Source organism: Myodes glareolus, chromosome 7, assembly GCF_982192425.1.
Source record: "Myodes glareolus chromosome 7, mMyoGla1.1, whole genome shotgun sequence".
Taxonomy (NCBI): Eukaryota; Metazoa; Chordata; class Mammalia; order Rodentia; family Cricetidae; genus Myodes; species Myodes glareolus.
The window spans coordinates 83808022-83834574 of NC_142032.1; the positions used below are offsets into that span (position 1 = coordinate 83808022).

Below are 26553 nucleotides of genomic sequence, written 5' to 3' on the forward strand. Positions count from 1 at the left end.
TCTCTTAGGCACCTATCATACTGATGTAAACTTACAACTGAAATTCTTTGGGATCACAGTCCACACCATCCATAAGCATGCCACTGACTTGTACTCTCACAGTATGTTTTCCCCATCCCTTCACTGTTAGTCTGCATGTATCTTGCACATGGTGATAACACACATTTGAATCTTGTTTTCAACTTCAGTCAGCTAAATTGAACCTATTAATTGGAGAAATTAGACTATTAACATTTATGATTGTTGCTGTTCTGGTTTGTTTTAATACTGTTTATTCTTTTCTTTCTCTCTTATTCATCTTAGAGCTTAATGGTTTACTGATCTGACGGCTTTTACTTCTTTCTTAGTTCTCATTTATTTATGATTCCTTTCATAAATAAATGCTTTCCTGAGTTCCCATGATTATGACTGCCTTTCTTATTTACCCATATATAAAGGTTATTTAAGTATTTTCTACACTGCTCTTTTATGGGGCCATGAATTGCTTTGTCTTAGAAGGTCTTCAATGTCTATTGATTGTAGAAGTTAACTTGGAAAAATACAGTAAATTTTGTTAGCAGTTAATTTACTCCCAGTGCTTCAAACACGTCTATTGTACGTTTACGGCTTCCAGGATTTCTATTGAGATGTATGATATAATTCTGATGTATTAGTCATTGTAAGTAATTTGGAAATCCTCTCTTGCAGTTTTCAATATTCTTTATCCTGTAGTCTTAACAGTTTAACTACAATGTGATGTCACGAGGTGCTCTCTGGTCATGCCTACTTGAGGTTTGTAAATCCCTCTTCTGTCCATAGGTTTCCCAAAATTTGAGAAACTTTATGCATACATTTTATTGAACAGGTTTAGTATGTTTCCAATTTGCTACTCAGTTCATTCTACTCAACTGGAAGAAAGCCAGTTTTTTTTTTTTTTTTACTTTACATAAACTTAGTAGAAGTGTAGAAAGTAAACAGGAATATAGTATTTCTACGGGCCTGAGGAGTTCCCAATACTCACACGACTCACTGCAGTCCATGTGGATCCTTCTAAATTTCTGAGCACACAGCGTTTTCACCTCATAGTCATCAAAATACTTGCTGATACTCATTGCAAAGTTGTAACCGGGCAGTATCATTAAAGCTGAATTTATGAGGTTGCTGACGAATTCAGGAACGTCACTACCTGTAATTAAAAAATAATATATTAGCTTCAGATATTAGAAAAGTAGTGAACCTGCTCTACTAACCAACTTCCCCTCAAATAATTAAGCCATTCTTAGACAAACTATCAGACAATCCCTAAGACCACAGCATTTGTTGCTAAATGTACCCACCTAGATAACTTGTGGAAAAATAACAGAATTAATCACACAAATAAGTAGATTCTGATAAAGGTGACTTTTGCTAGCATCTGCTTTCCTTTCTTTTTATTCTTTGTTTTCCTTTTCCTTTCTCTCTTTCTTCCTCCTCTTCCTTTTCCTCCATCTCTAAGTACCATATACCTACTCAACAAATATTTGGTGTTTCCAAAATCATAGGTTTTCAGATAATTGAAAAGTGTTTATCAGTTATTTTTTAAATTCCTATGTAATTTTATCCCCATTTATTCAATGTATTTTCTGGAAAAGGGGAAAATTATATGGTGTTCTTACCATAAAATTTCAGTATAGTAGAAATGACGATACTGAAAATAGTTGAGAAGTAGTTAAAAAGTGTGAGCTTGATGTAGGAAGTAGTGCTGCTCTGGAACAGGAAGCTTCCAAGATATGTGAGAGGAACAACACACCAGCCATACAGCATGAAAATCAGCATTATGTCCAGAAAGTTATAACTCACAATAAATGCATCCACTTGGCAGACTCTGAATACACCCTGGGACAGAGAATAGAGGTGTAAAAGCAAGGTGAAAGATACTGTGCAGAGACACTGTTTCAACTAGGCCAGAATGATTAGTTACCAATTTGGGTCATGTTTAACCTTTAGCGTGAACTTAGGTGAACTATTTCCTAACTGAGAATATTACAATGAGCACAGTAATTGAGCTCCTCTTTCCATTTTTCTTCTCTTTGAATAGGCCATACTTCCCACAGCCATGATCAAAGACAAAGAAAGATACAGAGAAAGACACTAGAAAATGGAAAGATATTCTTTGCTCATGGATTTGGAACAATTGACATTGTGAAAATAACCATTTTACCAAAAGCTATTTACAGATTCAATGCAACCCCAATGAAAAACTCCCATCTCATTCTTTGCAAAAATAGGAAAAAACACCTAAAATTCATTTAGAACCACAAAAAGCCCAGATGACCAAAATAATCCTGAAAAAAAAGAACCATAACAACTCTGGTGAGATTACTATTACAGATATATTGTAGGACTATAGTAATAAAAACAATATGATATTGGCACAAAATCAGACATGTATATCAATGGAACACAACTTAATATTCAAACATGAGGACACATAACTTCAGTTACTTTAATCTGAAAAAGATGCAAAAAAATGACCACCAGAGAAAAGACTAAATCTTCAACAAATGGTGCTTGCAATACTGAATGCCTACGTGCAGAAGAGTGATATGACCTGTATCTATCACCTTGTACAAAATCTAATTCCAAATGATCAAGACCTAAGTGTGAAACCTGAAACACTGAAATTGCTAGTAGGAACCCAAGGTAGTGCCCTCCATGTATAAGTGTAGAAAAGTGCTTTCTGAACAGGACTTCATTTGCCCTAGAATTTTGGCATGTGAGTCTTTGTAAAACTAAACTTTAAAAACTTTTTAAAGTTTATAAAAAAGCTTTATAAAACTAAAAAACATCTGCCCAGATAAAGAAACGGTAAGGTGATTTCTTAGAAAATTGTTATTCAATCTACTTCAAGACCCAGCTATATCAACTTTAGACATACACCCAAAGGATACGCAATCATATATCAAGGGAACTTGCTCAACCATGTTCATAGGAGCATTATTCATAACAGCCAGAATCTGGAAACAACCTAGATGCCCCTCAATTGAAGAATGGATAAAGAGAATGTGGTACATTTACACAATTGAGTACTACTCAGCTGTAAGAAATGATGACCTCATGAAATTTGCAGGCAGATGGATGGAACTAGAAAAAAATCATTCTGAGTGAGGTAACCCAGACCCAGAAAGACAAACATGGTATGAACTCACTTATACGTGGTTATTAGGAGTAAAGTATAGGATAATCAACCTACAATCCACAGCCCCAGAGTGGTTAGATAACAAGGAGAGTCCAAAAAGGTATGCAAGGATTTCCCTGGGAAGGGGAAGTAGAAAAGTTCTTCTGGGTAGACTAGGGGCAGCGGTTTGTGGGGGATGGAGAAATAGGAACTAGAGGGAGCAGGTTGGGCGGGCTAGTGTGGTAGGGGGATTGGAAGCAGGATGGAAGTGGAGAGTAACAAAAGAGATGTCTTGATGGAGGCACATTTTGGGGTTAGGGAGAAACCTGGGGTCAGAGAAACAACAGGAACCCACAAGGATGACACCAATTAAGATTCCTAGCAATGGTGGAGAGGATGCCTGAACTAGCCATCCACTAAGTAGATTGGTGAATTCCCTAATTACCATCAGAGATCATCTAGCCAGTAACTGATGGAAGGTGAGGCAAGGACCCACAGACAAGCACTACATTGAGCTCCAAGAGTTTTGCAGAAGAAAGGGAGGAGGGATTGTACCAGCCAGGGGAATCATGATGGGAGAACCCACAGAGACAGCTGACCTGAGCTTGTGGGAGTCGTGAATGCTGGACCAATGGTCAGGGAGCCTGAATGGAATCTATCGAGGCTCTCTGTACATGTGTGACAACCGTTGTGTGGCAACCATGCAGCTTGGTCTCTTAGTAAGGCTTCTAACAGTGAAGGCAGGACCTCTCCCTGGGACCTAGCTGGCTTTTGGTAACACATTCCCCATGCTGTATTACCTGGCTCCACCTTGACCTAAGGGGAGGATCTAGGTCCTGCCTCAACTTGATGTGCTATGCTTTGTGCAAGCCCATGGGAGGGTTGTCCCCTTCTGAATGGAGATGAAGGAGTGGATGGGGAGGAGGTAGATAGATGAGAAAGGAGAGGGGATAGGAGGAACGGAAGGAGGGGAAACTGGTTGGTATGTAAAATAAATGAAAAAAAAGTTATTATTTTTTTTTTAAGAAATGATCAGGTGAAGAGGAAACCCAGAGAGTGGGAAAGAATCTTTGTCAGCTGTACATTCAACAAAGGATTAATACCAAGGAAATTTAAATAACTCAAAAAAAACAGAGCCAAAAACCACAACCCAGACAAATCATCCAAATGAAGAAAACAAAACAAAACAAACACAAAACAACGAACAACAAACAAAAAACCAAACAAATGGCTAAGTAATATCTCACAGAAATTTCATTATCTCTATTAATTAGGGAAATGCAACTCAAAATGACTTTGAGATTTCTTCTTACCTCAGTCAGAATGGCAAGGACTGCTGGAGGGAATGTGGGGAGAACCAAACCCTCATCCACTGTTGGAGGGATTGCGAACTGTTTGAGAAATCAGGGTGGAAAACCAAAAACAAAAAAAAAAAAAAGAAAAAAAAAAGAAAAAAAATCTACCTCTGACCTAGCTACAGCAATCCTAAAGGACTTGCTATTTTATTTCACATTTACTTGCTAAGCCATGTTCAATGCTGTTCTATTCACAACAGCTAGGAAATGGAAACAAGCTATATGTCTTAAAACTGATTAATAGGTAAAGAAAATGTGTTACATACAGACTACAGAATACTATACAGCTGTAAGGAAAAAGGGAATTTGTAGGTTAAATGGATGGAACTAGAAAGTATTACATTGTATGAGGAAAACCAGAAACAGAAAGACAAATATTATACGTTCTCTCTCATCTGAAGTTCATAGTTCCAAATACTTATATGTGAATATATAACATGGAGTAACTACAGAAACCAGGAAAGTAAAATTGGACAACTGTTTAGTGTGGGAGGATAGAGAAGGGAATAGGAGGGCACGAGTTATCTAAAGGGTGAAGTGGGAAAATAGGGGCTCTAATTAGGCAAGAGGGAGATACAGAAGAAAGAGGGTAAAATAAAAGTAAGGACATTTTGTTAATATATAACTTTTTTTATTTAAACTATTTTTAAAATATACATAATTAAAAAAAATTCATCTGGGCTGACAATAGTCCCTCCTATAGCCATAGACCACCTATCAAAGTACCTAACACTAGGCATGAGAAAGCCCTTTTTGAGTTGTTGGCCCGGGCTGTCCAAGAGACTCCTAAAACATTATATAACTTATTGCTATTGCCATTGCTTCTAATCCCCCTTCAGATGTGGAAGGTGTGTCCCTATTCCCAAAGACATCACGCACTTTAGACACAAGGTCCAGAGGTGCTGAACTGGATCTGACCCAGTGCTCTTCCCTGAAGACTAGCTTTTATGTACCATAAGGTATCATGAAAGCTTCCAAAGGAGGGAAGGAACCAGTAATTCTACCCAACTATCACACCTAAGAACTGCAACAATGACCAGATTAGCAAGCATACCTTGGTGGTAAGCAACAGCTCTTTAATTGCATTTAAGACCCACTCAACAAGAAGGATATCTAGGACTGTTTCACAGAGAAACCCTTTCTCAAAACAAACAAACAAACAAACAAACAAACAAATAAAAAAGAAGGCACTCTTACCTTATGCTGGGAACGTACCCAACTACTCAGGGCTAGTGAAGTCAAGGATCTTGGAGGAGAGCCTTCAATAGCCACCAGCATGAAACTAATTGCACTCTAAATGTTTGTCTTTTAATTCACAGATAAACATAGTCCTAACCCCTCATCAAGGAAACTTTCCAACAGATAGAGACAATGATAGAAAACCACAATCAATCAAAATGTAGAATGTGTAGCCCAGTCCCAAATGATACAACGTAACTCACACAGTTAAAGCTCAGGGATCACTTTGAAAGGAGACAGAGGAACAGGGAGTTTGCTGTGAGATTGTGTCTCCTACTAATGTCATAAGCCATAAACCAACAAATTCTTACTATCGTGAATGCCTAAACATGACTTGAATAAGGACAATACTAATAGACATCCTAAAGTGGATGTAGGGAAAGCTCAAGAGGCCTTATCCCTAGACAAAGAACTACAGACTACAAAGGGATGCTAAGAGTGAGAGAAATAGTCTTCCCCAGGGAAGAGAATGCTAATCCATTATCCAATACCAAATGGTCAGTCTTAAAAACATAAATACATAAGTAACAGTATACAGACTGAGAGGGTTGTATTTATGTATTTAGGAATACAGACAGACAGACAGGCAGACACACACACACACATGCACATATATACCAACAATAAAAAGAAAAAAAAGGCCATGAAACTGAAAGACAGTAAGGGGGAATATATGGGAAAGTTTCAAGGGAGGAAAGAGAAGGGGGGATTGACATTAATTATAATCTCAAAAATTAAAAAAGAGCTAATTGTGAATATGGCAACAAAAATAAACTGAACATACTTTTCAGGATGACTCTGAATATGCGTGAGGATGGGTTTAAGAGTAACTCTGAAGTTCTGACTGTCCTAGGTGGTTAAAAGTAGAGCAGTAACTTCTCTGAGCCTCAGTTTTCTGTCTATAAATATGATGGGTCATGTCAAATGTTTGTGGTATCACACAAAGTCAAACATGAGAAGTAACAGTGATACTGGTATAAATGTTGAGAACATATGCTCTTGTTTATATCTTGCTTTTTATCTTCCATCCAGGAATGATAGAAGTATGTCAGCCAAGTTTTAAGAACCACAAAAAAAGTAATACCTAAGCATGGACATGAAAAGATTCAAGTTCAATTAATTGTAGATTAAATTTTTCCATTAATTTATAGTGTGTGTGTGGGCATGTAGACATCAGAGGACAACTTGCAGGAGCCAGCTCTCTCATTCCACTATGTAGGTCCTAGAGATTGAACTAAGATCACCAGGGTTGACAGTTTCTGCTGTCATCTTGCATAGAGGAGAGATTATAAAGTTAGGTAGCAGACCTGAATTAGTGAAAGATTTGAAAATAGATCCTCAACAAGATGATGAGCTTCTCTTGCCCATGTCTATTGGATATGAACTATGTACCAGAGACTGGCATTGGCAATAGTAGCTAGCCTTGCATATTAAAAAAAAGTGCTCCTCTCTCCACCTTGAACCTTCTCTGTGTAACACACAGAACACACACTATTTGATTCTCATACAATCACTCCTCCTGGACTCTGGTGCTCATGAGCCTCTTATAGCTGTTAAGGTCCTGAGTCATCTTCAGAAATAATTCTTGGACTATAATATGAATGATATGAATAAATATGCATCTTATTGTGGGAACCAAACTGGTATTTTTTTCAAAAATTATAATCTCCAATTGGCAATCCATAGTTCATCTTTCCTAATGGTAGTTGGTATTCTTTCTAATGTTCTATTTTCAGTTCTGTGTCAACTGAGAAACAGTAAATGTTGTGAGGGTTGAGACAATGTATTATTTACAGTATTTGTCTTCCACACCTCATTACTCTCAACTATGTAGTTTTGCATTCTGTTTACTCAAAAGACATAAATAAAATAATGGTTGCTATTGTCTACTAGTGAATAAAATAATTACATTAAGAGATGGCGTAATTCTTGCATACACACTCTCCAGACCACTTTCTCAGTGTTTCAAAATGACTGCTAAGTCAAAACGCATTCTTCTTTGGTGATCAACCTTGATGAACACAGACTGTAAGTGTGGAGGATGAACAGTAATAGAAGCTGGCCTTAAATCTTGAGTCTAAACTATATCATTCAGCCCCAATTTTCCTGATGGCCCCGAGAGGACTGAGCAGGCATTGGCCTAGTTGTAATTAACTTGTCAGTGCAAGTTAACAGATTTTAGAGCAGATTTTGACCAGGGCATATTGTTAAACAAATATATGGCAGAAAATGATTCTCCTCAGTGAAAGAATCTGAGGCAGCATGTTTGTGGTGTTTTTGTTTTTGTTTTTTTTTAATGAGGGTCTATAGTAAATCTCTGACATGGTAATCCAAAGTAGTTTCAGATTACTTGATTACTTTCATTGTAGGATACAATCATTTGAGTAGAAATTAGTATGAACAACAGAAGGGACGTGACTTTTGATGCAACTGCAGCTAATACTCACCAGTAGTACACAGCAGGGGATGGAGAAGAAGATGAGGTCACACAACAGGGCAGAGAGCCAGTACGTGAGCACATACACACCACTCAGAAACTGGATGTCCTTGGCTTGACTGATCCTTTCAGTCACTGTCTGGAGACTAAAGGTCCCCACCACCACAGAAATGCCAAAAACCAAACACTGTACTATTTGCAATCCACTTACAGGCCTACAAAAGATGAAATAAAATATGAAATAAGCTATGAAATATAGGTAGGAAATACTGGCATTAGCTTCCCCCTCCCCCTCCCTCTCCAGTCCAAAGAGCAGTCAGGGTTCCCTGCCCTGTGGGAAGTCCAAGGTCCTATGTCTGCAGGCCAGAAAAGGGCACCAGACCTCATTACAGATGGTTGTGAGCCACCATGTGGTTGCTGGGAATTGAACTCAGGACCTTTGGAAGAGCAGGCAATGCTCTTAACCACTGAGCCATCACTCCAGCCCCCCAGCAAAGGTATGTTAAGACTCAATTTCAGAAAAAGAAAAATTATACATACACTGTGTTAGGACCATAATAAGGGTGAGGTTGAGGCTTATTGAAGCCAGTAATGGAAGCATTAGGTCCAGAAAGGGTCCTAAAAAGAATGTTGTCTAATACTGCCAGGGATATTGCAGATGAATGGTATGCCTCATTATTGAAGAAAAGAGTGAGCACTGTTTTGTTTTTCTCAACTTTAATAGAAAGTGCAATAATGCAGAAGTTACGACACTCTTTACTTCCCAATATGTAATCATTTATATCACCTAGGATAAAACAGAAAATGTCAGTGAGCCATTCTAGGTAGTATATTGCCTAGAACCTGTATTGGAAAGGATGGACAAAAAAGTTGTGGTTTTTTATTTTTCCACTTAACATTTTGTTTTTTTAATTCTAACAATGGATATTTGTCTTTAAGAATTTCACAGTATCATCAATCCTACAATAATCTCACTGTATAATTCACAAACCAAACCACAGATTAAGAATATACTATATTTTGAGACAGTTCCTGGCTGTCCGGGAACTCACTATGTAGACTACACTGGTCTCAAACTCATAGATATCCACCTGCCTCTTCTTCCCAGGTGCTGGGATTAAAGCTGTGCACAACTATTTTTCCAGCTTCTTTATGTAGGCATTTAGTGCTATGAACTTTCATCTTAACACTGCTTTCATTGTGTCCTATAAATTTGGGTATGTTGTGTAGTTATTTTCATTGAATTTTAAGAAGTCTTTAATTTCTCCCTTTATTTCTTCCTTGACCCATTGATGATTCAGGTGATCATTGTTTGATTTCCATGTGTTTGTGGGCTTTCTGGAATTAGTACTGCTGTTGAATTCTAGTTTTAAAGCCATGGCAATCTGATAATTACATGTGATTATTTCAATTTTTCATTCTAATCTCTTGAGGTTTGTTTTGTTAGTGAGTATGTGTTCAATTTTTGAAAAGGTTCCATGAGGTGCTAAGAAGAATGTATATTCTTTTCTGTTTGGATGGAATATTCTATAGATGTCTGTTAAGTCCATTTGTGTCATAACATCTGTTAGTTTCCTTATTTCTCTTTTAATTTTTTTGTCTGACTGACCTGTCCAGTTGTAAGAGTGGAGAGTTGAAGTCTCCCACTATTAGTGTGTGGGGTTTAATGTATGATTTAAGTTTTTATAGTGTTTCTTTTACAGATGAGGGTGCCCTTGTGTTTGGGACATAGATGTTCAGTATTGAGGTTTTCTTTTGATGGATCTTTCCTGTGACTAATATGAAATATCCTTCTTTGTCTCTTTAGATTGATTTTAGTTTGAAGTCTATTTTGTTAGATATTAGGATAGCTACACAAGCTTGTTTCTTAGGTTCATTTGATTGGAATTTTTTTCCCAACACTTTACTCTGAGGCAATGTCTGTCTTTGAGGTTGAGGTGTGTTTCTTGCATGTAGCAGAAGGATGGATTCTGTTTTTGTTTCCAATCTGTTAGCTTGTCTTTTTATAGGTGAGTTGAGTCCCGTTATATTAAGGGATATTATCTATTTCCTGTTAATTTAGTTTTCATTGTTGGTGATGTTAATTTGTGTGTTCCCCTCTTCTCTGGTATTTGTTGCAGTGAGATCATCAATTGTCTGTGTTATTGTTGATGTAGCCAACTTCCTTAGGTTGGAGTTTTCTTTCTAGCACTTTGTGTAAGGCTAGGTTTGTGGCTAGGTATTGGTTAAATCTGGTATTGTCATGGAATATCTTTTTTTGTCCTTCTATGGTAATTGAAAGTTTTGCTGGGTATAGCAGTCTGGGCTGACATCTATGGTCTCTTAATGTCTGCACAACGTTTGACCATGACCTTCTGGCTTTCATTGTCTCCAATGAGAAGTCAGGTATAATTCTGATAGGTCTGTCTTCATATGTTACTTGGCCTTTTTTCTTTGTAGCTCTTTATTTATTATCTTTCTTTATTCTGTATGCTTAGTGTTTTGATTATTATGTAGTAAGGGAACTTTTTTTTTGATTCAGTCTGTTTGGTGTTCTGTACACTTCTTGCACCTTCATAGGCATATCTTTAGGTTGGGAAAGTTTTCTTCTTTGATTTTGTTGAATATATTTTCTGTGCTTTTGAGTTGAACTTCTTCTCCTTCTTCTATACCTATTATTCTTAGGTTTGGTCTTTTAATGGTCCCAAATTTTTGGATATTTTGTGTTAAGCTTTTGTTAGATTTAATGTCTTCTTTGACTGATGAGTTTATTTCCTCTATTGTATCTTCAGTGCTTGTGATTTTCCCTTCCATATCTTTGTATTCTACTATTTATATTTGAATTTGTGGCTCCTGATCACTTTCTCGTGATTTCTGTTTCTATAATTCCCACAGCTTGTGTTTTTATTGTTGTCTCTATTTCAGTTTTCAAGTCTTGAATAGTTTCTTTCATATGTTTGATTGTTTTTTTTCTTGGTTTTCTTTAAGGGATTTACTGTTATCTTCCAGTTTTTTTTTTTTGTCTTTTCCTCCATTTCTTTGAGGAAATTTCTCATTTCCTCTTTAAGAGTCTCAAACATTCTCCTGAAGTTATTTTTTAGGTCATTTTCTTCTGCTTAATCTATATTTGGCTGTTCAACTCTTGCTGTTGTAGGGTCTCTAGATTTTACTGGTGTCATGTTGCTCTTTGTGGTATTGCATGTGCTCTTACCTTATCTACTCATCTTTTCCTCTAAGTGGTGTGTTTAGGGCTGTCTGTGACTCTGGTGATTAATCTTCTAAGTGCCTGTGGATCCAAGGTTCAGATGGTTGTTCCTCATGGTACAGACAGTGCCACAGTTCTAGTTACCCCATTGGTCCCTGGAGGTTGCTTAGTACTTCTGGGGTTTGCTCCTCTTCCGCGGAGTTTTCTGTCTGAGGCTGGCTCTGGTCTAGGTTGCCGACTCAGAGCTGTTTCTATAAATGTCCCTGGTCTGGATCTGCTCCTGTGGAGGTCCCTGGGTTGGGGCTGGTCCTACAAAGGTTTCTGGATCCCATCTACTCTCTTGGAGGTCGCAGACTTGTGTGTGCCCAGACCAACAGAGGACCTGGCTCAGGCCTCCTCCTTAAGAGGTCCCAGACTCATGGCCATACCCACAGAGGTTCTGACTCAGGTGTACTCCCTTGGAGGTCCCAGATTCATGCCCGGACTGCAGTGGTCCCTGGCTCTGGCCTACTTGCTCAGCAGTTGCTCCTCTGTATCTGCTCCTGTAGAGTTTGCTGTCTCAGGTCTGCTCTAGTCCAGGTTGCTAGCTCAGTCCTGCCCCCTCAAATGTCCTTGGTCTGGATCTGTTCCTGCTCCTCTGGAGTTCACCGTACCAGGCCTGCTCTAGTCCAGGTCACTGGCTGAGTCCTGATCCTGTGGAGTTTGCAGCCTCAGGTCTGCTCTTACCTGCTTGTTTCTTAGTTCCATTTGATTGGAAGTATTTTCCCAACCCTTTACTCTGAGGTAATTTCTGTCTTTGAGTTTTGGGTGTGTTTCTTGTATAAAGCAGGATGGATCCTGTTTTTTTTTTTAAATTACCATTCTATTAGTCTGTGTCTTTTAAAAGATGAATTGAGTCCAGTTATATAAGATATATTAATGACCAGTGACTGTTAATTTCTGTTAACTTTTTTGTGGTAGTGTTTGTGTGTTTCAATTCTTTGGGGTTTGCTGGTGTGAGGTTATCTGTTGTCTGTGTTTTTGTGGGTCAGTTAGTTTCCTTGGGTTGGAGTTTTCCTTCTAGTACTTTCTGTAGGGATAAATTTATGGATGAGTATTGTTTAAATCTAGTTTTCTCATGGAATATCTTATTTTCTCTATTGATGATGACTGAAAGCTTTGCTGGAGGCATCTGGGCTTGCATCTGTTGTCTCTTAGTGTCTGCAGAACTTCTGTCCAGGACCTTCTGGCTTCATCATTTCTACTGAGTACTCAGGCATAATTCTGATAGGTCTGCCTTTATATGTTACTTGGCCTTTTTCCTTTGCAACTCTTATTATTATTTCTTTATTCTGTATGTTTAGTGTTTTGATTATTATATGGTAAGGGGATTATTTTTTTGATTCAGTCTTTTTGGTGTTCTGTAAGTTTCTTGTACTTTCATAGGGATATCCTTCTTTAGGTTGGGAAAGTTTTCTTCTATGATCTTGTTGAATATACTTTTTGTACCTTTGAGTTGCAGTTCTTCTTCTTCTATCTCTATTATTCTTATGTTTATGGTGTCCCATATTTCCTGGATGTTTTGTGTTAAGAATTTGTTGGATTTAATGTTTTCTTTGACTGATGTATCTATTTCCTCTATAGTATCTTCACCACTTGAGATTCTCTCTTCCATCTCTTGTATTCTGTTGCTTATGCTACCTTTGTAGTTCCTGTTAATTTACCCAGATTGTCCATATCCAGAATTTCCTCAGTTTGTGTTTTCTTCATTGCCTGTATTTCAGTCTTCAAGTCTTCTGCTGTTTGAACTGTTTGCTTCACCTGTTTGATTGTTTTTCTTTGGTTTCTTTGATTTATTGATTTCTTCCAATTTTTTGTTTGTCTTTTCCTCCAGTTCTTTAAGGAAAATTTTCTGTTCCTCTTTAAAAGTCTCCTTCATTCTCATAAAGTTACATTTAAAATCTTTTTTATGCTTCTTCTGGGTTAGGATGATCAAATCTGCCTGTTGTATGACCACTGGGTTCTGGTGTTACCATGTAGCTTTTTAGGTTGTTCAATGTATTCTTGCATTGGTGCCTACTCATCTCTTCCTCCAACTGATGCTGGTATGTTTTTGCCTCTTGGTCCAATCCTTGTAGTTGGCGTCTGTGTCTTTGGGAAGTGTTCTTGGTCCATTTTATACTGTCACTGTCTGTGTCCCAGGGAGCCACTGAGGTCTCTCTTGGCCCACTCTCATGGTCTGCTCACTTGGTTGATTTTCTTGGTGCACTCTGTGCAGTCACAGCCTGTGAGTTCCTCTCTTGGTCCTCTGTGCAGGTGCAGCCTGTGTTTTAGAGTTCCTCTGAGGTCGCAGGGGATAGAAGGTCTTGCGGGCAGAGAGGGACTTCACTATTTTTTCTTTTTTAAAAAAATGCTTCTCCTTATTCGTTTAGTATCCTATGTGGAACTCTGTAAATATATTCCTATATCCTGTATAGTGTACAGTCACTGATTTCTGTTAGACTTAATAAATAATTCTTGCAGTTATCTTTATGCCTGGCTCCTACTGGTCAACCCTGTGTCTTCTTTTTTATAGCTTCAAGGCCACTGGTGGCTTTTGTTGACTTTTATTGAGTCAGTGAGAGTGGTTAAAAGGGCTAACCCTCAGCTATAGTGCTAATAAATCTTATTCTTACAGAGACCCCCACAATTTTATTTGAATAGTCATGCTCTAATTTGATATGTGCTTCTGGTTAATTCCCAGTGTACTAAAATGCTTGACTTAAAAATTGCTTACTCAAAGTTCAAATTTGTCATAGACTAGGTCTTATTCTTGTTACAAAGCAAAGATATTGAACAAGGTAGCTAAGCTCATTTTTAGTACTGACAAAGATAATATAGAGATCACATGCAGTTATGGTTCTTACCAAGGGTATATGTTGAAGAAATCAAAGTAATTACCTATTATCATTTTCAGGAATTAGTTATGAAGTCATTGATTTATAGGATGACTAATATAAAAAAGGACAGCCTTCATACAGAGGAATCAGTAACTTATTTTGTGAGAGCTCTGGAAGAAAGCAGTAGTCTTTCAATGAGAATAAAGCATCCAATGCTGCTGGATGGTGGTGGCACACGCCTTTAATCCTAGCACTGGGGAGGCAGAGGTATGCAGCTCTCTGTGAGTGCAAGGCCAACCTGGTCTACAAGAGCTATTTCCATGTCAGGCACCAAAGCTACACAGAGAAACCCTGTTTCAAAGAAAAAATTCAAATAACAAACACACAAAAATCTAACACTAAATTTTACAGAAGTACCATATTTTCATCTTTCTTATCCCTATGAAGGGTGATGCAATTAGCAGAGACACATACAGAAAAAAAATCTCCTCCATGAATACTTTTGTGGGTAGTTGTCTTGAAGTGTATATTTGGCCTTTGATTTAGCAGTCTCTATGATACCAATGACTAGTAGGATGACAAAAAAAATGGGTAGTTAAATACCAGAGTTATATCCATTGCAAATGACAAGTAAGTCTTTATAGAGTACCACTCTCTTCTTTTTGTAAATGAATCTTACCTTTTATTTTTCTTAAGTTTTGATTCTTTGACTGTAGAAAAATCTTAAGGTTCTTTTTGAGATTCAGAGCCAAATCAGAATTCCCTGAAATTGAGTAAGGAACAATGGTTCTACCATAGTGAGTCAAATCCAATTCCCTTTCAGGTAAATCATTATCTTCTAAGCGCAGAGCTAATAAAAGATATGTAGTGACAACCGTAATTACTATGATCTGTAGTAACATCAGCTTCCAGTTGCGCCACATGAATAGTGCTCTTTTTATAAACATGGAACAAAACTGCTGGCGGTAAAGCGGAAACTATAAAGAGAAAGGAAAAATAATATTTTGATGATTAGAAATTTGAGTAGGATACTCATGATGAAATCCATTCATCATGCCTTAAAAATTTATGATGCAAAAATATGTGCATAAGATATAACACAAAAATGAATTTTAGTTAACTCCTGTGAAAACAAAGCAAATAGTTTATTTATTCACTATTTTAAGGGTATTAATACCTGGTTTCTCATTAGAATAAAACTCATAAGATCATTTTCTTTCATGGAGAGAAGGGCAGTTCTAGACTCAAACTCTTACATATGCTAGGCAAGTACTTTATCACTGAGTTATATCCATAATCCCAATACTTTATTAACATTTTAAGAGTTTCTGATTAAAAATGGAAAATGTAGTATTTACCCTCTGTATGATATGATTATTATTAATGAATAAAGAAATTGCTTTGGACCTATAGCAGGGCAGAACTTAGGTAGATGGCGAAAACTAACCTGAATGCTGAGAGAAGGAAAGTGGAGTCAAAGAGAAGCCATGTAGTTCCACCAGAGATGGACGCTGGAACTTTACCCAGTAAGTTACTGCCACATGGCAATACACAAATTAATAGAAATGGGTTAAATTAAGATGTAAGACTCAGCAGATAAAAAACTAGAGATAATGAGCCAAGCAGTGATTTAAATAATATGGTTTCTGTGTGATTATTTTGGTTTGGGGTGGCCGGGACGAACAAGCGGCCTCATCTAACAAATTGGTGTGCCAACGTGGGTAACTACATCTACATAAAAACCTGAGAAAGCTTAAAAAGGAATTCTAGATACAAAAGAACAGAATTAAGCATGCTTCTTGGTAGCCAGTATTTTGCTGGCAGTGTGCTGCAGTTCCTTTATGAGAGGTCTTCCTGATTCAGTAATAGCAAATGCTGCTTAAGTTTTAAATGAAGGATTTCTGGGCTGTGCTGCCAGTGTCACCTCTTTCAGGAGGCTGAGAATTTAAATGAGGTTTGTGAGAAGAGTCCTACACCTGCTTAATGGCTCGACATAGACTGGCTGCAAACTTGAAACTGTGGCAATATGCACAGCTTGCACAAACTTCTTCCATGTTGGACAGTGTGGAGCCAGCAGGAAGTACCATATATAATCTAGTAATGCTCTAGCTTCCAAGTTTTCATTTTAAGAAGCACTCCTGTAAAGTAAAGAATTAAAGATACACAATAGGGCAGATTCAGACATAAAAGACCTCTAAATGAGTCACCGTGTTAGATAAATGTACATAGGCTTGGGAGAGAGACGAAAAAGAGTATGGACAGTTATAAAAGTAAATAAATGGTTTTAAAAAATAAAACAAAGTCTTTAAAGAGACAGAGTACAGAAAAAGTAATACAGTAAAAATAGATAAGCCATGTAAAAATGAAATATACATAAGAGTCTGGATTATATATATTATTGTGTTTTCTTTGAAATTTTTGTCTGTGAAGGAGCTAAGTAACCAACATATATACTTTAAAGGTATCTTGACTTCAGAATTTGAGCCTAAGGATATGTTGCTTTGGAAAAGAGGTTCTTCCTTCGTTTCCACAGAGGATGAGAACCTGTGGATTAATTCCAGGTTAATATGGTTTGATGGACCAAGAGCCCCTGAAAGGGGTGCCTTGAGCACCCCTCAAAAATTACTTCACTCAATAAACAGCAGGAAGCAGTTTGGCGAAGAACTACGTCTATATTTCCAAATATTGTTTATAAATGTTTCTTTATATTTAAAGGGGGATAAGCTATAGAGATTTGCATTGGTATGGATCTTGGTTTATTGATATAAATTTTAGGTCAATTTTATTGTATGTATTTTTCTACTCTTGATTACGGTGTTTGTGCATCTCATTTAAAAAACATAATGCATAATTAAGAAATATAGGTTAAGAGATAATCATCAATAATAGTCAAGCTTGTAGTCATGTTAGGTTTTCTAGATGTACAGAGATATATTTCAGATAGATAGCTATTCTTTTTTTTCTCAAAGTTTATTAAAATACAAAAGTCTCCATTTCCGCCCCTCCTCCCAACACCCTCCCACTTCCCCCAGTCCCTCCCCTCCTCCTTCTCCATCCCCAAGAGCAGTCAGGGTCTCCCGCCCTGTGGGTAGTTAAAGCTCCTCCCCCCTGGATAGCTATTCTTCAAACCTCTCAAAGACTAATAGAATATAACATTTAAAGTGTTTTAAGAATTTAGGACTTTTCATGATAATGAGACACATCTGCTCCTGGCAGCAGCAATTACTTCAAGAGGAAGATGGGCATTGAAGAGGCTCCTTATGGAGTTGGTTAGCCATTTGGGCAAGAAACTGCTCTTGCCTGTACTGCTTAAAGAACTGGACATGCAGGACCTGCAGAGAAATGACTGCTGAACTTGCCTAAAGGTGAGGCCATCCTTCAGGGGTCCTGCTTCATTAAAGAGTCTGCCAGACATTCTGTAGGGCCAAAAAGAAAGTGACTGACAAACTTCCAATATAGGTAGCTATGTCTTTAAAATTTCCTGCTTTGTGGAAAAGTCTGATGGATACTATGGACCTGTAGGCTGAAGACGGATGCTCCAATGGTACAGAAGAACTTTGCGTGACTGTCCAGGTAGCGAGATGTCTCTGTCAAATCTAGTTTTGGAAGTTGCTTACAATGTACTTCCTGTTTTCTTAGGTAATAATATATTCTTCTGGAGTCTTTGATGGAGTTGAAGAATTTATAGTTATAGTTTTTCTTAGTTATGATAAAAGATAAAGTAGATACAAATATTGTAACTGTAATTCTTGTTGGACACCTGTTTTGTTATATGTAATTTTACTATGTTAAAGTGAAAACCTTCCTTTTTATTTAAACAGAAAAGGGGAGGTGATTTGAGATTTCCCCTCTGTATGCTATGATTATCATTAATGAATAAAGAAACTGATTTGGACCTATAGCAGGGCAGAACTTAGGTAGGTGGCAAAAACTAAACTGAATGCTGGAGAAGGAAGGCGGAGTCAAAGAGAAGCCATGTAGCTCCAGCAGAGATGGACACCAGAACTTTATCCGGTAAGCCACTGCCATGTGGCCATACACAAATTAATAGAAATGGGTTAAATTAAGATGTAAGACTTAGCAGATAAAAAGCTAGAGATAATGGGCCAAGCAGTGATTTAAATAATATAGTTTCTTTGTGATTATTTCAGTTCTGGGTGGCCAGGACGAACAAGCGGTCTCATCCAACATTGTTTTCTTTCGTGGAGAGAAGGGCAGTTCTACACTCAAACTCTTACACATGCTAGGCAAGTACTCTATCACTGAGTTATACCCATAATCCCAAGATTTTCTTTATTAACAGTTTAAGAGTTTTTGATTAAAAATGGAAAACTGGTCTAGGTGTGGTGGTGCATGTCTTTAACTCCAGCGCTTGTGAGGTAGAAGCAGGTGAACCTCTCTTAGATTGAGGCCAGTCTGGTTTACAGAGTGAATGCCAGGTCATGTGAGTTACATAGTGAGATCCTATCTCAGAACAAACAAATAAAACACCACAAAAGTTGAAATTTTTTTTGTCTTTTCCCAATGTAAAATCTTTTTTTCTTTCATTTTGAATACTCCTCACAAAATGATTTTATTTTGACAGCAACACATACTGTAATACAGAGAGAAAATGCCCTCACTTTGAGCAACAACTATTTTCTGAATGTGGCAGTTTATAACTCCTTGGTGTAGCAAATGGAGAGTTTCTACTGAGAACTTTCACAAAGGGGTTCTGAGAAATAACAATGATGAGGGTAGCAGCCGGGATCTTTATCTAGAGCCTGTTTTTTACATATCAAGTACCACAGACTAGTCCATTTCTAGCTGTATACACTGGAAGCCTCTTCTAAGTTTAGACATTAAAAAGTGTGATATACCAAAGAAAATGCTATCACTTTGACAGTGGAGGGGCATGGAAGGCGCTGATGAAAGGGAACTTGGTAGGGGCTAGAAAGAGGAAAGAAAAGGAGGAGATGATGTAACTATATTTTAAATAAGTATAAAAATGAAACAATATAACATGCTTACCCCAGTGTTAAATTTAATTGTATTAATTTCTCTCAAATAGGGAAAATTTTGTCTGTTATAATTTCTGGGTATATTCACATTCTGCTGCTTATCTTGTCTCATCTTTTCATAATTCAAGTAATAGGGTTTGATATCCTGAATACTCCTTTGGGGAGCTGCCATCTTATTGACCCTACACATAATGTAGATACACAAAAAGAACACAAGGTATTTCTCTTTATTCATAGCCTCAAATTACTTTTCTTCAAGAATATAAAACCAGCCTTTAAAACAATATAGACTAATGACATTACCCTTGATTGCCTCCCAGAAATTGAAAGTAAGACCTTATAGGTAAAGACACCACACACTTTGGACACAGGATTTTGAAAACTGAGCTGGAACTGACTCCTCCCAAGGACTAGCTCTCACAGTAATGGAAAGAGCTGCATAAGCTACAAACCATATGATCATCACGGTAACAATTGTTGCCAGGGGTACAACAGTGGCACTAATATTTTGGGAGGCAACCAAAAACTGTTTGATTGGACTTAAATCCTGTTTAATAGGAGGCCATTCATGCCTGGTACTGAGAAACCTAGTCAACTACTTGAGGACAACTCATTACAGCCACTTTACCAAACAAATATAATTCCCAAATACATTCTATATACCCCTCCTTACAACTACAGATAAGTGTAGCTCTCAGCCCTCATTAATGAAGGTTTTCCCCAGCAGCTAAAAACCATTACAGACATGCACAGCTGGTTAAAATGCAGGGGACAAACTGACTGTGGGATACCCAATTCCAGCTGATACAGCTACAGCACACCTGCTACATCTAAGGATCACGGGACAGAACACAAAATGGGTGGAAAAATGTAAGAGACAGAGGACCAGGATATCTGCTGTGAGATAGTATATTTTATATTTGACAGGAAACCTTGTATCCATGAAACTCAACATATACAGCTGTCTAAACAAGTCCTGTGTAATGACTACACCAGTTGACATGTCTTTGTGGATGGAGGAAATCTCACAAAACCCTACTCTTAGATTTACATTCAATCAATGACTGAAAAGAGAGGAAGAATCAATCAGTCTTCACCACTGATGAGCCCGCTGATAGGTTATGCATTCCTGAGTGGTAATCTCTAGCATATATAAATATGAGAAACACTAAATGGACTCAATAGGACATTCTCTGTCTCTCTCTCTCTCTCTCTCTCTCTCTCTGTCTCTCTCTCTCTCTCTCACACACACACACACACACACACACACACGTATATATATGAAACAATTGAAGAAGAGGTTGTGAATTTAAGAGGGGACATGGGAGGAGTTGGAGGAGAGAGAATATGAGCTGGAAATGATATAAATACAGCATTCACTCATGAAATTCTGAAAAAAATGTTAAAAAAGAGTTATGTATCAAAGCCCAAGTTCAACATCTTTACATCTCAGCTAAATATACATGGAAATATGTTTCCATAAAATAGTATATTTGAAAACTTAGTGACAATTTATTTCAGCTGCAAAAGGGTGAGATTTGTTTTTAAATTAACATAGAAATTTAGGGGTAGAAAGGGATTTTTCTTTTTTCTTTTTTTTACAGGTTGTTATAACTTACTTAAGGAAAACCTCTTCCATTGTAGTGATTGAAGCTCCAAAGTTGGCAATTCCCAGTGCTTTCTGTTTCATTTCCAATGTAGTAAACAAAGCTTCAAATCTGTAAAGAAAGAAGGAAGAAGAAAGCAGGTATTGGGCTTGGTTATATATTTTCCATTCATTTTATTTCTCAGTAAATGGAATAAAAATGTAAGCACCTCAATTTTCTCTATTTGTTATTTTAAATTATATATTATTTACTATAAATGTCTCCCTTTTTTTAAATTCTTAAGACTAGGGATGGAGTGCAGTGGAAAAGTACTTTCTTAGCATGAACAAGGCTTTGAGTTCAAATTCCAGCATTACAAACAACAAAAAGAATCCTTTCTTCATTTGCTTAAAATCTTTTCTTACAATATATTTGATCGTATCTTCTCTCTTCAACTTCTCCTAGATCCTCCCTACCTGCCCACACATCCAATTTCATGGTTTTTCTTATATTTTTGGTTGTGAGCCTAGCCTTTAATGGCTGAGCCATCTCTCCATCCCTCATGCTTTTTCTTAAGAAGAGTATATTAAAAAAAAAAGAAACATGCTCCCCTTACACAAAAAAACACCAAGCCAAGCAAACAAACAAATACCACACAAAAACATGGAGTGTGCTCTGACCCATAGTTGATACACTCAATGTGACTTCATTGTAGAAAACGGATTTTCCTTCTCCCAGAAATTATCATTTTCAAATAGTTTCTAAGTTAGGAGTGAGATTTTTGTGCCCATTTTGTGTGCAGGGATTTTGTTTGGCTTAAACTTGGGCAGGTCTTAAGCATGCTGCTTGAATTTATATGTAAGTCAGTTCTGTTGTGTCTGGAAGACACTGCTTCCTTGCAGTCACCTATCACTTTTGAGTCTTATCATCTTTCTGAAATCTCCTCTTCTGAATAGTTCTCTGAACCTTGAGGGAAGGCTTCGATGAAGACCTCTCATTAGGTCTGAGTGCTCCAAAGTCTCTCACTCTCTGAACTGTCTAATTGTGGCTCTGGGTTATTTACCATCTACTGCAAGCAGCTTTTCGATGCAGGCTGAGAGAGGCACTGATCTATTGGTATAGAAATATATAAACTGGGAGCATTTTTACTCCTATGTTCATTTATCAGAATAATGGTTACTATGCTTTCCCTTAGGGCCCATGACCTATCTAGCCACGTTTCTGGACACTTTAGCAGTATGCGTTCCATCTAATGAAATGGTTCTTAAATCCAATGAAAATGTGGTTAGTTACTCCCGTAACAGTTGTGCCACTACTGCATCAGCGGGCATATCTTGTAGTCAGGTTGATGTTATATCTTTCAGGATTTGTAACTTGGTGAAGCCTCTAGTTGGGCACCAGCTTGATTCCTCTATTTATGTTCAATGACATAAGTGGTGTCTTCAACAATAGGATTTTCCACCTAGTTTTGGACAGTAACAAATAGCATTATCAAAATCCTGCAGAACTTGGGGGAAAGGGCTATGGGAGCCCTCTGGCCAATGGCTCAATAAGATATAACCCATTTCTGTTAGTGGTATTTTACTTGTAGCATAAAATGTCTAGCTAGAGCATTGTCTCCCTCATCATATGGTAACTCCATTTAAATTTCTTTAATATGTATATATTTTATGTTTTTATGGTAGATGGTTTCCATAGAGATTTTCTAAAGACATCCTTTACTACTAGTTTCCCTTACCTATAATCCCCCTTTATCCTGTTCTTCCATGCCTTTCTCCTTTTAATTCTACTCTATTTCCCCCTTTATCCCTTTGCAATTCTATATTCTATTTTCATTTCCTTGAGAGATTCCCCTCCTCTCCTCTGGACCCTTACTAGCTACTTAGCCTCTGTGGATATTCTAAATGAAACATACATATCTTAAAAGCTAACATGCACATAGAAGAGCAAACATGTAGTGTTTGTCTTTCTGGGTCATAAGTTATGTCCCTCAGGATGATGTTTCTAGCTCCACCCATTTACATATAAATTTCATAATTTTATTTTCTTAACAGCTGAATTATTCCGCTGTATAAATGTACCACATTTTCACTACTCATTCATTAGCTGATGGACTAATACATGTTGTTTCTAATTTCTGGTTGTTATGAACAGAGCAGCAATGATCATAGATGAGCAAATATCTCTTCAGTAAGTCCTTTGGGTATGTGCCCAAGAACAGTATAGCTAGATCTTGTGGTAGACCTATTTTCAGATTTTTGAGGATCTTCCACATTGATTTGCATAGTGACTGTAGTCATTTTCACTTGCACCAGCAAAATAGATAAGTGCTCCCCTTTCCCCTCAATCTTGCCAGCATATTCTGTCATTTGGCCTACTCACCTTGGCCTTTCTGACTGTGGTAAGATGAAAACTCAAAGTAGTTTTAATTTACATTTCCCGATGGCTAAGAATTTTGAACATTTCTAAAGCATTTTTCAGCCATTTGTGTTTCATCATTACAGAACTCTTTTTAATTCTATATTACATTTTCAAAATTGAGTTGTTTTCATAATTAGGAGTTTTTCTATATATAGACTAGTGACTGGTAACTATGTTTTTGCCATTCTGTAAGCTTTCTTACAGAATGCTTGAATGACAGTATCCATTTGCTTCGTGAGGTTCTATTTATTGTTGTTCTTAATTCCTGTACTATAGGGATCCTAATCAGAAATTCCTCTCCTGTGTTGATAAATTAAAATGTATTCTGTATTTTGTCTGTTGTCAGATTCAGAATATCTTGTTTGAGGTCTCTGATCCATTTGGAATAGAGTTTTGTGCAGGGGATGGATATGGATTCATTTGAATTCTTCCACATGCATCTATCCAGTTTTACCAGCATCATTTGTTGAAGATGCTGTCTTTTCTCCAGTGTGCATTTCTGGATTCTTCGTTAAAAATCAGATGTCCACAGGTTGAGGGGTTATGCCATGATATACAGTTCTATTCCACTGGTAAATCTGTCTGTTTTAATGCCAATACCATTCTATTATTGATAAGTATATCTATATAGTACAACTTAAAATTTGAAGTGTTGGTACTTCCAGCAGTTCTTTCATTATTCAATATTGTGTTAACTAACCTGAGATTTTGCATTTCCATATGAAGTTTAAGATTATTATTATTTTTTTTGACTACTGAGTGTAGACCAAGAGATGAGTGTTGCAAGGAGGGGGCTGCTTGTTTATTCCTGCTACCCAGCTTGCTTAGCCCCGAAATAACCACACAGAAACTGTATTCATTAGAACACTGCTTGGCCCATTAGCTCTAGTTTCTTATTGACTAATTCTTACATCCTAATTTAACTCATTTCTATTAATCTGTGTATTGCCATGTGACTGTGGCTTACCGGCAAGATTCTAACAGGCATCCGTCTCAGGCAGGAGGATCCACGGTTTCTCCCACTCTGCCCTTCTTCCCAGCATTCAGTTCTGTCTTCTCCATCTACCTAAGTTCTGCCCTATCAACTAGTCCAAGGTAGTTTCTTTATTAACCAATGAAAGCAACACACAAACAGAAGGAACTCCTAGACTAGATGAGTGACCAGCTCTGCAGCTGGACAGTCCAGTCTCTAGACTCTAGGCCCCAGGGCAAAACCCTGGGTCCCTCCCCCACCTGCCTCGCTTCATTAGCTGACCAGCAGGCAAGTCACCTGCAGCCAGGCTGCTCCAAGACCCCCATATGGATTGGACCCTGTAATCTACAAGTCCCACTCTGGCCCCAAACCCACCCATTGCTGGAGACCTCAGCAGCTCCCTAAGACACAGACAGCAACTGCAATGTTTGGTTCAAGAGAGGATCCCTGAGACACAGACACCAACTGCAAAGATTGGACCAAAAGGCAAAAACACTGCCAGCATCAATTGAAGGAAGAGATGGGTAGGTGCCAATGCAAGAATACATTCAACAGCCTAAAAAGCAACATGGTAACATCAGAACCCAGTGGACATACAACAGGAAGACCTGAACATTCTAACCCAGAAGAAGCAGAAGAAAATTACCTTCGATGTAACTTTATGAAGATGATAGAGACCCTTAAAGAGGAAATGAAAAATTTCCTTAAAGAAACAGAGGAAAAGACAAACAAAAAACAGAAGAAATCAATAAATCTCTTAAAGAAATCAAAGAAAACCATGAAAAAAACAAATAGGTGAAGAAAACAGTTCAAGATTTGAAACTGAAATAGAAGCAATATAGAAAACACAGACCGAGGGAATTCTGGGAATGAAAAATCTGGGTAAATGAGCAAGAACTTCAGATGCAAGCATAACCAACAGAATACAAGAGATGGAAGAGAGAATCTCCAGTATTAAAGATATAATTGAAGAAATAGATTTAATGGTCAAAGCAAGTGTTAAATCCAACAAATTGTTAACACAAAACATTCAGGAAATCTGGGACATCATGAGAAGACCAAACCTAAGAATAATAGGGATAGAAGAAGGAAGAGAATTGCAGTTCACAGGCATAGAAAATATATTCAATAAAACCATGGAAGAAAACTTTCCCAACCTAAAGAAGGGTATGCCTATGAAAGTACAAGAAGCTTATAGAACACCAAATAAACTGAACCAAAAAAATCCCCTCACCATATAATAAACAAAATATAAAACATACAGAATAAAGAAAGAATACTAAGAGCTGCAAAGGAAAAAGGCCAATAGCATTTAAAGGCAGAATTGCACCTGATTTCTCAATGGAAACTCTGAAAGCAAGAAGATCCTGGACAGATGTGCTGCAGACACTAAGAGACTATGGATGCAAGCCCAGACTACCATATACAGCAAAGCTTTCAATCCCCATCGATAGAGAAAAGAAGATATTTCATGACAAAACTAGATTTAAACAATACCTATCCACAAACCCAGCCTTACAGAAAGTACTAGAAGGAAAACTCCAACCCAAGGAAATTAGCTGTACCCATGAAAATACAGACAACAGATAACCTCACACCAGCAAATCCCAAAGAAGGGAAACATACAAACACTACCACTAAAAACAAAACAAAACAAAACAAAACAAAAAAACAAAACAAAAAAAAAAAACTAAACCAAACCAAACCGAACCGAACTGAAACAAAAACAGGAATTAACAATCACTGGTCATTAATATCTCTTAACATCAATGGACCCAATTCACCTATAAAAAGACACAGGCTACCTCCTTTTGCTGTATGCAAGAAACAAACCTCAACTTCAAAGACAGAAATTACCTCAGAGTAAAGTGTTGGGAAGGTTTTCCAATCAACTGGACCTAAGAAACAAGCGGGTATAGTTATCCTAATATCTAACAAAATAGACTTCAAACAAAAATCAACCAAAAGAGATGGAGAAGGACACTTTATACTCATCACAGGAAAAATCCATCAAGATGAAATGTCAATCCTGAACATCTGTGCCCAGAATACAAGAGCACCCACGTATGTAAAAGAAACATTACTAAAGCCGAAATCACACACCAAACCCGAGATTCAACACCCGACTCTCTCCAATGTACGGTCAAGCAGAAAGAAATTTAACAGAAAAATATGAGAACTAACAGATGTCATGATGCAAATGAACTTAATAGACATCTATAGAACATTCCATCCAAACACAAAAGAATACACCTTCTTCTCAGCACCTCATGGAACCTTTTCTAAAATTGACCATATACTCGGTAACAAAGCAAACCTCAAAAGATACAGAAAAATTGGAATAACCCCCTGTATCATATTGGA

The 26553-nt window shown here is 37.4% G+C and overlaps 1 protein-coding gene across 2 annotated transcripts in view; it reads right to left on the bottom strand.

Annotated features, from left to right (window-relative positions):
- The window catches only part of LOC125417186 (phospholipid-transporting ATPase ABCA3-like), a 136261-nt gene that overhangs the window by 27437 nt on the left and 82271 nt on the right, over positions 1 to 26553 (bottom strand). For both annotated transcript variants that reach the window (XM_048460507.2, XM_048460509.3), the window contains 7 exons: positions 20829 to 20927; positions 19220 to 19391; positions 14889 to 15186; positions 8708 to 8954; positions 8178 to 8382; positions 1635 to 1854; positions 1001 to 1165 (listed from right to left, as the gene is read on the bottom strand). In XM_048460507.2, the coding sequence (XP_048316464.1) occupies positions 1001 to 1165; positions 1635 to 1854; positions 8178 to 8382; positions 8708 to 8954; positions 14889 to 15186; positions 19220 to 19391; positions 20829 to 20927 (1406 nt within the window). The remainder of the gene's footprint in view (positions 1 to 1000; positions 1166 to 1634; positions 1855 to 8177; positions 8383 to 8707; positions 8955 to 14888; positions 15187 to 19219; positions 19392 to 20828; positions 20928 to 26553) is intronic.